General features: G+C 54.8%; 1 protein-coding gene across 1 annotated transcript; it reads left to right on the top strand.

The window, feature by feature from the left end:
• Positions 1-1,177: 1,177 nt before the first annotated feature.
• On the top strand, positions 1,178-16,761 carry TREH (trehalase). Its single transcript, XM_035722856.1, is given in 16 exon segments — positions 1,178-1,296; positions 11,592-11,692; positions 11,830-11,971; positions 12,053-12,143; positions 12,883-12,983; positions 13,109-13,201; positions 13,323-13,439; positions 13,548-13,670; positions 13,884-13,933; positions 14,032-14,226; positions 14,765-14,845; positions 14,848-14,981; positions 15,257-15,368; positions 15,716-15,828; positions 16,075-16,128; positions 16,381-16,761. Coding segments are annotated over 16 exon segments (1,974 nt in total). The 3' UTR covers positions 16,729-16,761.
• Positions 16,762-16,790: the final 29 nt, after the last annotated feature.

Raw genomic sequence — 16,790 nt, 5'->3', positions numbered from 1 at the left:
AGGGGAACCTTCTTACCCTGCCGGTGGGAATGCAAGCTGGTGCAGCCACTCTGGAAAACAGTATGGAGGTTCCTCAAAAAGTTAAAAATAGAACTACCCTATGATCCAGCAATTGCACTATTTACCCAAAGGATACAAAGATAGTGACTCAAAGAGGCACCGGCACCCCAGTGTTTATAGCAGCAATGTCCACAGTAGCCGAACCATGGAAAGAGCCCAGATGTCTATTGACAGAGGAATGGATAAAGAAGATACCGTGTGTGTACACGCACACTCACATATGTGTACACCCACATATATACGTACAGTGGCATATTACTCAGCCATCAAAAAATGAAATCTTACCATTTGCAATGCTGTGGATGGAACTGGAGGGAATTATGCTAAGCAAAATAAGAGAAGGACAATTATATGGTTTCACTCATGTGGAATTTAAGAAACAAAACAGGATCATAGGAGAAGAGAGGGAAAAATAAGATGAAAATAGAGAGGGAAGCAAACCATAAGAGATTCCTAAGTCTAGGAAACAAACTGAGGGTTCCCGGAGAGGAGAGGGCTGGGGGGATGGAGTAATTGGGTGACAGGCATTTAAGGAGGGCACGTGATGGAACGAGCACTGGGTGGTATGTGCAACTGGTGAATCACTGACCGCTACCTCTGAAGCCAATAATATACTATATGTTATGTAATTGAATTTAGACTAAATACACAAAAAAAGGAAGGAAGTGTGTAGCATCTGGCGGCAGGGGTGTCCGGAAGGAGGGGGGCAAACAGGGCAGAGGTGACCTTTCCGGTGGGGAGGGCAGGGCCATCTTGTCCTGTGGCAGACCCTGCTTGGGTGTAGACAGCAAGCCTGAGTCGTAAAGGAAAGGTCACACAGTCACGAAATCTCGGGTGGTGACCAGTTCACAGCGCACCCCTTACCGCGCACATCCCCCCCCCCCGCCCCCGTGCCATTTCAGGCCTGAGCCATCAGTCTGCCCACACTGCTGCAGCACCCTCATGTGCCCCGGCCACGCGCCATGGCTGGGACAGAAACCTGAGCCGTTCTGTTTGAAATGTCAGAGGAAAAGGTAACTCTCTGCAGTGGTGATCTTGGGGCTGAACAACTGGCATCTGGGTCACAGATGTGCCCCTGACATGCCTGTGCCTGCTGCCCCCGCTGCCACCCCACCACATGACTCTGAGGGAAGGGCCCGTGCCGGCGGCACCTGCAGAGATGAAGAAAACAAAGGAGAACAAGTACGAGGTGGGGGCAGGAGTTGGCCTCTGCAAGCTGAGCGCAGGAGTGGCAAGGTGCAGTGCACAGACCTGGCATCCAGCCCCTCAGGTGGCCACGCCCCACACATGGACTTTGGCTGCCTCAGGTAGGCGGGTGAATCAGGCTGTGCCCCTGCAAGCGAGAGGTGCCAGGGCTGACTCCTGGGCCACGGCCACAGCCACCATGCAGGGAAAGACCCAGGAGCTGTGCTTGCTGCTTCTGTTGGGGCTGGGGTCCCAGGGTGCCCTGCCCCCACCCTGTGACAGGTAGGAGTGGGGAAGGCAACTGGGGCTGGGGCAGGAAGGTCGGGGTCCGGAGGTTGGGATGAGATCTCAGGCGCTGGGGGTTCAGCCCTTGGGAGGGAAGAGGAGGGAAGAGGAGGGAAGGGAATTAGCTTTCCTGGTGTAGCAGGCTCTGTGCCGGACACCGGACCTCCAGTGCTGGGGAAAGAGGGGGCTGCCTCCTGATCCAGGTGCCAACCTTCCAGTGCCCTCCATCCCTCCGTCCACCCCTGGCTCCAAGCTCCTCCTCAAACTGTGTGGAGCTCTCCTCCCGTTGTTCTGGGAAACTTTCTGCCGGGTTTCCAGTCTCCCCAGCTTGGAGGTGAGAGGCAGTGTCAGGGCCCGAAAAGTGCTCCTGAGTTTAACCTCTGACCTCGGTGACCAAGAGCCAAGTCAAACCTCTTTCCAGAGCCATAGTTTCCATCTCCAAATAAGACAGATAAGTGAGACTGTCCTGCTTCTTGGGCTCACAGGGCATCATCCATTTCTCATTTAAATGGGTTTCTTGAGCTCTCACTATGTCCCTTGGGCTGCAGCAGGGAGCGAGAGAAACAAGGTCCCTATCTTCGGGGAACTTACGCAATTAGCAAGGAAAATACTGATAGAAGCATAGCTAAAAATCAGATGCAATGAGGGAGCCGCTCCGGGTGAGTAGAGGGTGTCTCAGATGGGATGGAGAGGGAAGATGTCTGCGGAGGAGACAGTGGAGCTGAACCGTGGAAGCAACCATCATCTCTGTGCAGATCTGGAAGCCCGTCCAGGCAGGGGAACTGAAGTGCAAAGCCTCTGAGGTCATGATTCAAGGAAGAAGGCCTCTGTGGCCAGGACAGAGGTGGGAACAGGCCAGGGGAGAGACGAGGATCAGGGCTCAGGTGTCAGTGGCAGGACCAGAAAGGTGAGAAGTGGTTCCGGATGGGATGTATTTTGCAGGGGGTGCTGATAGGACTTGCTGATGATCGAGGAATGTGAAGGGAAAGGGATTACCCAGGGATGATTCATAGATTTTGTTCTGAGCAGTTGTAATAAGGATTTCGGAGTGGCTGTGTGATCAAGAGTTTTGTCAAGCACGAGGCGGGTTTCCAAAAGTATGGAAAGAAGACTATGTCCAGGGTTGGTAAGACCACCCCCAGCTCCGGTGATTGACTATTCACCAAATAGTTACATCCGGGGTTACATTTATTCCAGTGAAGGGCTATGGACTAAAATCAGGAAAGGTAAAAGGCACAGAGTCCAGGAGAGAAGAAACACCAGCTCCATTTGTCCTCTTCCAGTGGATTTGTATGAATAGAACTTACCTTTTCCAGCAACATGTATGACATCATGCATGAGGTATGGCCAACCAAGAAGCTCACCCGGGCCTCGAGTTCAGGGTTGTCACTGGGGCTCGTGACAGAGGCGTGGAGTACTTAGTTACTCAGTCTCCAGGTCTCTAAGTCTGAGTGATGCTGGGTGGCCCTCGGTCCTTCTGTGAGTCAGCACATTATTGAACCTGATGGGTTTGGGGGAACCTCCCAATTTGTAGCCAGTTGGTCAGAAGTGGGTGTGGTTTGGGGCCCCCCCGAACTGACCCCTGCTGGCTGGAACGAGGGCCGTCTTGGGGACCGTGCCCATGGCCTGAGTTCATTGGTTAGTACCAAGAGTGGACTGTAGTGCTGCAGTGGTTGTCAGAAAATGTGTGATTTGCTGGAAGGACCTTGCCTGGCTGGGGCATGTGGCCCGGGGAAAGCAAGATGAAAGGACAGGAGATGAGCACCCTTTGGTTCCTGGATGGCTGCAGGGTCACCCATGGTTTGGAACAGCAGCTGTGTTGTGATCAGTTCCTGAAGGTGAAGGTTAGCAATGGAATCTGGAGATGATGGGTCCAGCTCCCAGAATGTTGGCTCACTGGATGCCTAAGAAAATGCAGAATGATAAGAAATCTAAAAATGTAATCCCTGGTTATTATTATCCTATAATAACAAACATGAAAGTGAGAGATGGGCCAAGCTTTGGTTCTGGCCAGTCCAAACCTCAGCCTCTTGGGGCCCCTGCCTAAGGAATGTGGGGGGCAGGATCCCATTCCTGGCTGGCCCGAGGTATGGCCACTAGTTTCAGAGCCATTTCCAAAGGGAAAAAAACGATTCTAAAACAAATAATGAACCAGGCTAGACCAATTTCCAAGAGAATAGGATAGACAGGGGATGAGCCAATGGGCTCATCCCAGCAGGGTAGAATCTTTAAACAGTTATTGAGAAATGGGGTGAATAAAGCAGCTGCAGGTAGGGTCAGAACAAAGGTGTTAATGCAGCACTTCTTAGAAATTTAGTGGACCAATTAGAGCCCCGGTAGGCCCCCCAAAAAACAAGGGACCTAAACAAATCTGTTTTATCCACCCTACTTTGGAGGAATTAGGAAAAAACTTTGCAAGGCAAAGATGGTAATGAGAAGAAACCTGACCTCCCACCTCCTGAGGCAGAGGTCCCGCAATTTAATCAAGATAAAGATTGGTGAAAAGCTTAGGGTCTCTTAACTCTGTCCCCTGCTGGAGACTCAAAGCGTTATGCATGTGAGTCAGATGGTCAGAGGGTAGAGAAGATTCTGGACTGGTGCACTGTGATATCAGAAGCCCGGGTGAAGCCCTGAAAGGGGCCACAGTCAGATTGAGAGGATAAAGAAATGTTAAGAGTTGGTGGGATTAAGGTGAATGTTTGGTTGGAAATTGGAATGTTTAGACAGACTTGATGTCAAGGGGTTAGTTTCTCCTTTCCCCGAATGTGTTTTAGGAGTGGCTATCAAGTCTGGCTGGGGAGCACTTACTCTATCTAGTATTGTAAAACCCAAACCCGTCAGCGACGCCACGGTTAGGAACACCAGGGTCAAAGGGGCTGAGGTGAAAGTTTCTTTGGTGTTTGAACACTTGTCATGTGAAGAGATTGCCTCTATTTTGCCTGAATGCGTTACAGGGGTGGACATTGCGTCCGAGCGAGGAACGTTTCTAGTCTCTGGTAACATAAAACAAAAGGCATGTGAATCTGCCCATCACGCTATTGCTTCTTGTATTTTTAAAATTTTTTTTAAAGATTTTATTTATTTATTTGACAGAGAGTGAGGGAGAGAGAGCATAAGGAGGGGGAGCTGCAGGCAGAGGGAGAGGGAGAAGAGGCTCTCCCCCAACCAGGGAGCCCGACAGGGTGCTCGATCCCAGGACCCTGGGACCATGACCTGAGCCGAAGGCAGACGGTTAACTGACTGAGCCACCCAGGCGCCCCTCCTTCTTGTGTTAGATATTCCAAACGGGCACTAGTAAGATTGCCTGAGGTCACACAGGTCACATCCTTCTGTGGAGCCTAGAGGGTGGCTTAGAGCAGAAGCCTTGGGGCCCCTCCCAGCACGCCTGTCAGACTTTGGACTAGAAAAATAGCCATTTGAGAGGCAATTACTAGCTTGTTATCAGATATTGAGACTGCCCCTCTGAAGGACATAAGATAATCTTTTTTAAAAAAGATTTTATTTATTTAAGAGAGAGCACACAAGCCCGTGGGTTAGGGGGTGCAGAAGGAGAGGGAGAAGCAGGCTCCGTGCTGAGCAGGGAGCCCGACTTGGGGCTCAATCCCAGGACCCTGATGTCAGGACTAAGCTGAAGTCACATGCTTAACCAACTGAGCCACCCAGGCACCCCAAGATATAAGATAATCTTAAAACCTGAAACATCCATAATATCTTGGGTGATGTTGGAGAAATGATCTAAGAGGGAGGGCAGTGCCCCGAAGAGTTCCATAATGCAGTGGGAATGGTTTATGCAGGAGCAGACTGCCGGGGGTGGCGGGGAATGTAGAGTTAACTCCATGAGTTTGAGAGCAGATAGACTCTGTTCCTTAGAACTGACTTTGGAACCACCTGAGGAGTGATGGATTCTATTGCCACATGGACAGTGCCCTATAAACAACTCTTGATGGACCAACAAAGAGCTGTTTTGTTCATGGATGGTCGTTCCAAGGTGAACACACTGCACTGGAAGGCTGCCGCTATGACCAGAGATGATAATACCAGGGGCCCCTGGGTGGCTCAGTCGGTTAAGCGTCCAACCTTGATTTCGGCTCAGGTCACGATCTCAGGGTTGTGAGATCTAGCCCCGCGTCAGGCTCAGCATGGAGTCTGCTTGTTTCTCTGTTCCTCCCTCTACTCCTCCCTCTGCTCGTGCTCACTCACTCTCTCAAGTAAATAAATAAAATCTAAAAAAAAAACCTCAAAAAACACCAAATCAGCTCGGTGGGCTGAACTGCATACTATTTGCTACTGTGTTTGGGTTTTTATCTACTCTTGGTGGCCACCATCCTGGCCATGTGGTCAGGCAGGAGGGCAATGGGAGAGTGGTCTATAGAGACATCACCCATGTGTGGCACAGTCCTATGGAAATTACTGTGAATTTGAGGAGTTCATTAAAGTAGAACACGTTGATGCCCATCAGAAGAACCCCCTTCCTAGATTGGAAAGTAGAGCCAGCAAGTATCCCAGTGTGTTCACGTGAGGATGCCACGTGGGGTTGTGAACCGATGGGACGTTGGGAGGTGGCAGCTGTGCAGAGGTGGGCTGGATCTAGACGCATGGCCCTTGCACCCCGTGAGGCACAAAATGCCAATAAGCTGTTCTGTCAACAAAAGAGACGGGCTACCGGGCAGGTTCCCTGGGGGAAAGGACACTCGTGGAGCTGGCTGGTAAGACCCGGGTGGGAGCCCGCACTCTGCTCTAGGTGTCGCTGTAAATGCTCAAAATACTGTCATAGGACCAGACCAGAAGATACCGCACCGATTTGGACCACTGAGTTACATTTTTTCAGACCAGGGAACTCACTTTCATCCTCCGAGCCGTGGTTCGATGGAGAGCTGGAATGAACCATGGAAACGTTGGCTGTCTGAGACGGGGAGATACAGACATGCAGGGCTGGCCGACGCAGCTTCACCAGCATGCGCTCACACTCACCATGAGGGGCTCCCAGGAGGGTCCCTCCTGGATAGATTGCTCCGCTTTTCTGGGAGAATCTAGGCAAGAGGAGGCTGGTATGACCATGGGCTTCTTCCCATGTGGGAGGAAGAAGATGGGACGACTGTACTTTTTCTTTCTCCCCCACATCACTTCAACCTTCTTTTCTCTGCCCGATAGAGGTGCCAGGCCCAAGTCCACAGCCACACGTGTCAGCAGCAGGGATGGCCCCTAGGTAAGAGAATGGAACTCCACCCTTACACCACTGTGTCTGAATCCTAAGAGCCTGATGCGGTGCGTTGCGGCTTCACCCCATCTGGCTAAATGGGGGTCACTGAAAGCGGCTGTATTCAAGCCTCACTCAGGCCTAGGGGTAGGAATGGCCCGCTCGAAGTGAACGCACGTGATACCACTCTGCGTGAGCGGAGGGGCCCGCGGGGAGGCTCTCTAGACTAGCGTCGCTGCTGCGGTCTGGACCAGTGGCCGAACGCAAGGTCCTTTCCAAAGCTAGAAAAGCTTGGGTATAAATGGAGAGAAGGAGAAATAGTAGCTGAAGGTAAAGAAATGAATACATGGACGAATAATAATGTAGTGGGAGAAATCCACTGTTACATTAACACTTTAAAAGAGGCTCAGAGCAAGAAGGGATGCTGCCTCTTAGTTTCAGATGCCTGAAAGGGTGAATGTATGTACTGCCAAGACGTCTCCGGCTTTGGAGCCTGACAAGAGCAAACAGAAGCCTGCAAACCTGAGTGGCCTCGTCCGGAGATGTTCTGGTCAGATGATGCTGACTAGACTAATCGTGACTGTAGGAGACTCTAGTAATTCTGACTTCCTTTTCCACTTTACATCTGCCGTAGTGCGAGATGGTAATACACTGGCGTTGTTTAGAGAATAATTTTTTTAAAGATTTTATTTATTTGTCAGAGAGAGAGCACAAGCAGGGGGAGTGGCAGGCAGAGGGAGAGGCAGGCTCCCCACTGAACAAGGAGCCCGATGCGGGACTCGATCCCAGGACCCTGGGATCATGACCTGAGCCAAAGGTAGACGCTTAATGACTGAGCCACCACCAGGCGCCCCCTGAGGAGGTTTTAACTCCACCTCCGAACATGTGCAGGGCATCACTATCGGTATTAGCACATGGCTTATTTACATATGGTCATTGTACAATGGAGTTCCATTACAGAGCAAACTGGAAGAGTTAGAGAGCTATTCCCTGTGGACTCAAACCTTGCCCTTATTCCAAATATTATTATGGACAGGCGTCATTACAGGTAGCTGTGATTTTATTATTTATTACAACAAATTATAATTTGTTATTTCTGGGTTCTGAGTCAGTTGGAGGGAAAGCTAGTCACCCTGTCTCAGCTCACAGCCTGGCACGGAGACTGGTCTCTTTTGTGTGCTGTTCGTAGCAGGGCTCACCTCCTTGCTGGGGGAGGGCACAGGTGATATTCAGAATAGTTCCGTCCCTGCTGATTGCATAACAGTGTGTGTCTTCTTAGCTGTTCCCGGAGCAAGGGCAGTTGTAGTCGGGCTCAAGTACACGTGTCCACAGTACGTGGTTTGCAGTTCCAGAAGATTCCCACAGGCATGGCTCTTGAGCCTCAGTAGCTAGTATGGAAGGCCATTGCCTCATGGCTACTTTGCCTTCTGTCAGCATTAAAATAGTCAAGAGGCTCTGTTGGCTGAGGGTGCTGGGCCCTGGCATCAACCAGCCTTATCTGTTGCCTTGGCCTGACGCATTTCACTAAAGCCTCATTGTCCAGCCTGACTCCCAGCCTTTACTTTCCTCCTGGAAGAGAACTCCTTCTAATCTGCTTGTTCTAGCTAATAAATATTTTTTCCTCTGAATGCCTCTCCTCATTAAAAGCAAATCCAGTTTGTTCCACAATGGGGGACCTGTCTCCCCCAAGGCCCCCCCTTTTTTGAGAGAGAGAAAGAGAGCACATGGGAGAAAGGCAGAGGCAGAGGGAGAGAGACTCTTAAGCAGGCTCCAGGCTCAGTGCAGAGCTCAACACAGGGCTCGATCTCATGACCCTGAGATCATGACTTGAGCTGAAATCAAGAGTCGGACGCTTAACTTTCTGAGCCACCCAGCCACCCTCCGGCCCTTTTATGTCTCATAGTCCAGTGTTGTTTCCATTAGGTACCGAAAGCCCGAATGCCACTGGGAGACATGTTTGGTACCCAGAAGTGGGGGTCCCCCATACTAAGCTGAGATAAGTGGTAGTCACGCCTAGGTGCAGTTTATTTTGAGATATGCCGTGAGGCCTCCCATAGCCTTCCTCATCTCAGGATGGGGTTATTCCCCATGGGAATTTGGATGGACTACACGATGCCTACTGCTTTCATCCAACAAGCAACCCATTTTTTCTGTTCTGTTTAATAGCTTTCTATTCACAAAAACAAGGGTGATCTGCGTTTGTACATATAGCACACTGCACATGCTGCTATGTTTTGTCCATTAAAATTGGGGGACTTTATTTTTTAAGCAGGCTCCACGTCCAGCATGGAGCCCAGCTTTGGGCTTGAACTCATGACTCTGAGATCAAGGCTTGAGCTGGGATCAAGAGTCAGATGCTTGGGGCGCTTGGGTGGCTCAGTTGGGTGGTCATGAGATTGAGCCCCACATGTGCTCAGCATGGAGTCTGCTTGAGATTCTCCCTCTCCCTCTGCCCCCTCCCTGCACTCGCACTTGCTTGCTCGCTCTCTCTAAAAAAAAAAAGATGCTAAACTGGCTGAGCCACCCAGGTGCCCCAAAATCAGGGGCCTTTCTATAAGTATTTGATTTTCAAGGTTTATAGTTGTATACAGGGCAATTAATCTGCCAAGAGTTGTAGACCACCCAGTCCAAAGACCCAGTGGGGAGTAGTTTCAGGAAATTCCTTCCAAGATGACACCCTTCATAGTAGGTATAATCTAAAAACTTGAAAGACGCTGGCCTGTCACTCGGGTTGCCTTCAGTCGTCAACAGTTACTCTAGCTCAGCGTCATATCCTGAGACCAGAATGTCTCCCAGAGTGACTCCGGCCCTGTTTGCTGGCTTCCATCAACGTTGTCAGGTTCCAGAGGCAGGCTGGGAACGGCAGGTGCAGGGCCCCACCGTTCCAGGCATCCCATACGATTGTGCTAAGGACCAAGGAAACCTCTTGCTCCCTCCAGGCACTCGTGGCGTGCCAGATTGCCCATTTCCCTTGAATACCTGCCTGTTCATCTCTTTGCCCTCAGCTGCCTTTCTCCTCTCTGTGTGGCGCTGATTTTCACTCCACTTTCCCCCTTTGGAAGGGATGTTGGATTTGGCCACTGCTCTTGTCTAGCTCGCCGGCAGCACAACCAGCCTTGTGAGGGCCGTAGAGGATAGAGTTACACAGCCCCGAATGGGGGCTGTTCCCACCACTGAGCAACACAGCCCCATTCACTGTGAGCCCCCACCTAGCCACATGGGGCGTGGGCACAACCCAACCCATCAGGATTTGAAAAGAGAGCTACAGTCTCTTACTTACAGACCATTCATGCTTCTGACACCACAGTGGCAGGTCGGGTCCTAGTAGGCTCAAGGTCAGTGCAGATGATGTGGGAAAGAACTGTAGAGTCCTGCCATCAGCCTCTCCTCATATCCCCCAGAAAAGTGGATGAATCTATCCCGTGGGCACCCTCCTTTGGCCCCCACCCCATGCTGAGTGTGAGCACACGCTTGTGACGCTGTGTAAGCCTGCCCTTCCTGCTTTTCTCTCTCCCTGTTTCAGACCACAAATGTGTCAGTTGTCTGTTCCGGTTCTGTATCAGGCCAGCACTCGGAGGGTGACATGTTACGCACTGTGTCCATTTGACACATCTCTTGGCCCGTTGTGGGAACCGTGCGCTGACCCAATTGGCACAGTATCTTCTGTTCCAGTATAGTATTTTAAGCATATTCATCTACAGTCAGGAATGCAAAGCTACTTTAATGGGCCCCTTGAATTTCCCGAGTGATTTTCTGAGGCTCATGCCCCGTGCGAGCATCCCCTTTCCTAGTCCAGTTTTTCCCTGCCCCTGAGTCCATAAACACCCCAACACGGGCGCCTGGGTGGCTCAGTCAATTAAGTGTTCGACTCTTGATTTCGGCTCAGGTCATGATCTCGGGGTTGTGGGTTTAAGCCCCGTGTTGGACTCCATGCTGGGCATGGAGTCTACTTAAAAGCAACATAGGAGCTTTTCACAGTCAATGTTTCCATCACTGCAAGGGAAAGAGCATGCAGTTTAGCCCACTGAGCTGATCTGTTCTTACATTCTTCAAAGATTCCCATCAGTTGGTCAGAGTGCAGTAGCCTTCAAAACGAGATACTGTCCGCCCGCCTTGGCACTGCCGTCGGCGGCCAAGTAGCTTTCTGTTGGTCGTGGAGATCTGCCACAGGGCTCCTCCCGCGACCCCTCGGGAGCTTCCCGCAACCCGGCGGGAAAAGAGGCCACCTGCCCGTGAGGTCCCCGTGTAGCGCTTCCTGTGTAAACCCTTTCCACATATGAAGGAACTCTTTGGAGGCACCGCCTTCTTCATCAGAGACATCACTCAGGACACCGTTGGTACTTCCGGTCACAGGAAGATCTGCTGTCCTCCAGGCAGAAGGAGGTTTCCATAAACGCCCAATGGCAGGCTAGTAACTGTCTCCCGAATGATGTATATCCCACGCCGCATCCGCAAATTCCCTGGTCCGAGGTCTCAGCAGTTGCCCCCGGGTGTAGCTTACAGGCTTTTGCCCTAAGCCCCCTGGTCGGTTTCGCCCAGGGCCGCGGCACAGGGTCGGTCCCCCCTTCTGATGTGTCACTGATCCGAGTGGTCCTCTCCTTTTGTCCAGGGGGTGTCCACTCTGCCAAGTGACCAACCAGTGTGGGTTCGGGCCCTTGTTTACATCCTTCACTGCAGAGGGCGCTCCTCGTTCTCAGTGGGCTATGTCCCCAGCACCTACACACCCCTACCCCACCTGGGCGCGCACACGTTCCCCGGCACACTGACACATAGCTCCAGGCTAGGGAACGTGCCCACCCTCGAGCCTGTCTTCTCCCCTAATGGTGGTGACCTGACCTGCCCCCCTTCCCGACACTGTCCGCAGCCAGATTTACTGCCATGGGGAGCTCCTGCACCAAGTGCAGATGGCCAGGCTCTACCCGGATGACAAGCAGTTTGTGGACATGCCACTGTCCTCGGCTCCAGGTGAGGCACAGGGGGGACCCCACCTCCTAAAGCTTCTGCACCAAAGATGACAGAGGGCAAGACGAGGCAAAGAGGGGCCTCCCTCAGGGAGGGGCTCCTGGGGTCCACCTGACCCCTCCTTGCCGCCTGGACCCCAGACCAGGTTCTGCAGTGCTTCGGTGAGCTGGCCGCCACCCACAACCACAGCATCCCCCTGCAGCAGCTGCAGGCTTTCATCCAAGAGCACTTCCAGGCCGTGGGGCAGGAGCTGCAGTCCTGGACTCCTGAGGACTGGAAGGACCGGTAGCTCCTGGACAGGAAATAGGAGGGGGCCCTTCGGACAGGCCTGCCCGCCTGAACCCTGTGTGGTCCGTGTTCTTCCGGTCTCCAGTTCCTGCAGAAGATCTCGGACCCCAAGCTGCGAGCCTGGGCAGGGCAGCTCCACCAGCTCTGGAAGAAACTGGGAAAGAAGGTGTCCACTCCTGGGTCTCAGCCCAGGGGATGGAGCTGGGAGAGGGGGATGCCAGCTTGGGGCCCCATTGCCCTTAGAGCACAGACAGGGACGTACTTTCTAAGAAGACAGCCCCCCACCCACTGGGTCCTTGAATGGAGCTCTCTAGGAAGAATTTCTGGAGGAGGAGAGGGGAATGTCTACTTCTAGCTTCTCACCTCCTCCCTGAAGCCCTCACCATCCTCCCCTACCCCCACCTGCCACCTCCAGGCTGCCCACCTAGGCTCTCTCTTCCCGGAGCTAATCAAGTCAGGACTCTGCTCAGGAACAGTTGCCACTGCTGATTGTGGGCTGTGGTCAGTACGTTCTCTTAGACACTTTCTCTCCGTTGAGGCTCAGAGACGGCAGTGGTTTGCTCAAGGCTGCACAGCACCTGTCTTCCCAGAGGATGGGGGCCCTGGGTCTCTGCGCCTGGCTGGGCGGTGGCAGCAGAGATGGCGGAAGGGGAGTGGAGGAAACGGTCCCCCTGCCTGGTCCTGATACTGGCCGCTGCCTGGTGAGCCCCTGCCAGGGCCGGGCTGAGTTAGCAGGGACTCCAGAGGCTGGCCTGTGGGGCCGAGCAGACCTCGCTTGCGGCGGCTCCGGCCTTGACCAAAGCCACACGGCTGACCAGCAGCAGAGCCAGAACGCATGCACCGGCCGCCAGGGCCTCCACACGGCGGGGCCTGTGGGCTCCCTGTGCCCTCTGTCCCGACTGCAGGTGAAGCCAGAGGTCCTCAGCCACCCGGAGCAGTTCTCTCTGATCTACTCGGCACACCCCTTCATCGTGCCTGGCGGGCGCTTCGTGGAGTTCTACTACTGGTGAGCAGCCAGGCCTGCAGGGCGGGAGTCGGGGAGCCCGGGGCCAGCGGGCTGTCCCGAGCAGAGGGGGGCACCCTGACTGGCCCGGGTGCACAGGCCGGTGCGCGAGCTGTCCGTTTCCCCAGGGACTCCTACTGGGTGATGGAGGGGCTGCTCCTCTCTGAGATGCCCGGGACGGTGAAGGGCGTGCTGCAGAACTTCCTGGACCTGGTGCGGATGTAAGGGGGGGCGGCCCCCTCAAGGCTGGGGCGGAGAAGGGGGTGCCAAGGGCTTGGCGCTGGATTGGCCTTGGCCTTCGCCGCTGGGCAGACGCACCTCAGCCCGCGTCCTTCCTGGCAGCTACGGACACGTCCCCAACGGGGCCCGCGTGTATTACCTGCAGCGGAGCCAGCCCCCCCTCCTGACTCTCATGATGGACCGCTACGTGACCCACACCAACGACACCGCCTTCCTCCGGTGGGCCCCCCACCCCCCTGCTGCCCCGCAGGCCGCCCTACCTGGGACCTCCCAGGGTGCGACTGAGGGGCCGTGCCTGGGCTGAGGCGGTGCCTGGCTCCACCCCAGGGACAACATCGGGACCCTAGCCTTGGAATTGGACTTCTGGATGGAGAACGGGAGCATCTCTGTGAGCTCGGGTGGGAAGAGCTACGTCCTGAACCACTATGCTGTCCCTTATGGGGGACCCAGGTAAGGAGCCGCCTGCCAACCTCTCGGTCTCTCGTTATTCACTCTGGTCTGAGGGCCATGACTTAGCCCCGCCTCTCGGATGCTGATACTGAAAGCCCTGGGCAATCCAGGGCCCACGAAGGCCAATCCAAGGGCAGTTGAAGCAACATGGCTTAGCCTCCAGCTTGCACTTAGAGGGCTCCTAGTGCCAGGATGCCCACTTTCATCTTCCAGGCCAGAGTCTTACAGCAAAGATGCTGAGCTGGCAGACACATTGCTGGAAGGTGAGCAGTAACAAGGTCAGGGATCGGGGTGGGGCTGGGAGCCTGGTGTTGGGTGTCAAGCTCTGGCCCCCCCTTCCCCTGCTGCTTTGTCCTCACAGGGGACCGGGAGGCCCTGTGGGCTGAGCTCAAGGCTGGAGCTGAGTCTGGACGGGACTTCTCTTCACAGTGGCTTGTCAGAGGCCCAGACCCTACATCTCTCAGCAGCATCCGAACCAGCAAATTCATGCCTGTTGACCTCAATGCCTTCCTGTGCCAGGCAGAGGAGCTGATGAGCAACTTCTACTCCAGACTGGGTGAGCCAGCAGGAGGGGCGGCTTGGGTCCTACTTCAGCCTTGGCCGTGGAGCTGGAAGTAGGACCCTGAGTGAAGGGCCTCCAGCCTCCTAGCCCGCCCCGTACCTCACCCCTAGGGCAAGAGTACACATGGAGCCCACTCTCTCCACTCACCCTCCCTTTCTTACTGGGAGGGACTACTAGGGTCTGTGAGAGGACACCTGAGTCCACACATTCAAACTCCCTCCATTGTCTCTCCCCAAACAATTGCCCTCGGACCTGTCGGAGCTAGAGAAATACACATGGCCAGTGCCCTCCTAGGACGGACCCGGGAGCAGGCCAGTGCGGGTCCTGAGAGCCCTGCAAGGCCATAGCTCAGGAACTCCTAGTTCCTAGAGGCCAGAAATATGGGCTCCAGGTCTGCATGTTCCCTTGGTGTCAGGACTTCTAGCCCTTGGGGAGGACAGCAGGAGGAGGCCAAGGTTGACCTCTTTCTTGGAGGCATGGGACCCAAGGTCAGGCACCCCAGTTGTTCAGCCTAAAGACAGTGTCACCCCAGGGAACGACATCCAAGCCACAAAGTACAGAAATCTGTTGCAACAGCGCCTGGCTGCCATGAGAGCCATCCTGTGGGATGAAGAGAAGGGGCCTGGTTTGACTATGACCTTGAGAACGGAAAGAAGAACCTAGAGTTTTACCCATCTAACCTCACTCCTCTCTGGTCCGGCTCTTTCTCTGACCTGGACGCCGTGGACAAGGCCCTAAAGTATCTGGAGGTGAGGGGGGCAGCAGAGCGGGCTGGTATACTGGGGGCAGGACCACCTGCTCTCTCCCTGAGTCTGAACTAGGGACCTCTGGCAAGTGGCAGCCACCCCCTCCTGCCCCCACTCTGGGTCTGAGCCTGCGGGTCCCACTGGAGCCACTAGGGGGCAACTGTGAGCTAAAAAGACAGAAGCCCAGGAAGGGGGCCATCTGGCTTGAGGAGGACCCAGCCTCTTGGCTCCTCATCCAGCCCCCACCCACAGTCCTAGAAATGTCTGGAACCTTCTAGGACAGCCAGATCTTGACCTACCGGTACGGGATCCCGACCTCCCTCCGGAAAACAGGCCAGCAGTGGGACTTCCCCAATGCCTGGGCCCCGCTGCAGGACCTGGTCATCAGAGGTAGGGAGTAGGGAGGTGGGGATGGGGCATATCCCAGGGCCATCCCCCGCTTGCATCTGGAGGGTCCGCCCCCTGCTGCTGGGAAGGTGTGAACAAAGCACGTGGGGTCCTTCCCTGGCTCTTCTGGTCTCACGGCTTCCCACTCGGCAGACCTTTCTTTGATAGAGGGAACCAGCCCTCCTTTCTCCCTCCAAAGCCAGGCCCTGGGGAAGGAGCACACTGGCTTTTCGTGTGACTCACGATGGAGGTCTTAGGGCCCGGGCCTCTTTCCCTCCTTGAGGAGAGTAAGGCTCTGGCCACCCCAGGGGACTCAGGAGATTCAGGGTCCTGCCTGGGGTGGGGTCTAGGTCTGGCCAAGTCTCCTTCACCTCGGGCCCAGGAAGTGGCTTTCCAGCTGGCTCAGAATTGGATCCGAACCAACTTTGAGGTCTACTCCCGAAAGTCAGCCATGTTGGAGGAGGTGAGCTGCTCCTGAGCCCAGAGCCTCCTGGGCTCCTCCCCACGGTGAGCTGGGGGGAGGCCAGGCTTCGCCAAGCCCAGGGGCAGTGGGGACGCCCGGTGGCCATTCTTGGGCACTGCAGGGGTCAGAGCTGCAGGCCAGAGCAGCTTCTCCCAAAGGGGCTCCCATCTCTTGCTCCCCCTGGAGGGCTGAGGTGGGGGGCCTGGGGGTGGTGTCCCACCTTAGAGTCTGTCCTGCTGTTCCCAGTGTGACATCGGCAGCGGTGGTCAGCCAGGGGGCGGAGGGGGGCATGACGTTCAGGCGAGTGGGCCCACATCCTACGGGGAACTCCAGGGCTGGCTGTGTTGTCCCCACAACCGGCCATGACCTCCCCTGTCCGGGCCTCTGTTTCCTCCCACGTATGTGGGTCCCCAGGGAGGAGGCTGACTAGAGCTCCTTTGCACCCCTGGGGCTGGGCAGTTCTCGAGCCTCTGGGTGGGGAATCTCACAGCCCCTAAAAGGATTTGGGGCCTCCCCCAGAGATCTTGCCCCACTGACCCTGTCTCTCTCCAGGAGGGCTTTGGCTGGACCAGTGGAGTGGTCCTGATGCTCCTGGACCGCTAGGGTGACCGGCTGAGCTCGGGGACCCAGACAGCTTTCCTGGAGCACCCCCCCCGCCTCACGGCTGCCCTTCTACTCAGCCTCCCGCTCAGCCTCCTGCCTCCTGCCACAGTGATGGGGCTCCCTGCCCCGTCTGCCTCATTAAACTTCTGCGTGAGTCCCTACCTTCGCCTGCCTCTTCATCTTCCATCCCCCACCCCCAGCCAGTCCTTGGAGGGGGGTCAGGGGAGGGACCTAGAAGTCATGGGTTGGGCCCTTGTTCCTCCTGGAACATCATTGTCCCTCCTGGAACATCAGTAAGGGGGGTAAGTCCTGTTCTGTGGGGATACTTAGTTCTCTTACCCTCCTATTCTAGCCCCATA

This window comes from Zalophus californianus, chromosome 11, assembly GCF_009762305.2.
Source record: "Zalophus californianus isolate mZalCal1 chromosome 11, mZalCal1.pri.v2, whole genome shotgun sequence".
NCBI lineage: Eukaryota > Metazoa > Chordata > Mammalia > Carnivora > Otariidae > Zalophus > Zalophus californianus.
This window is presented reverse-complemented; position numbering and strand designations above follow the sequence as displayed.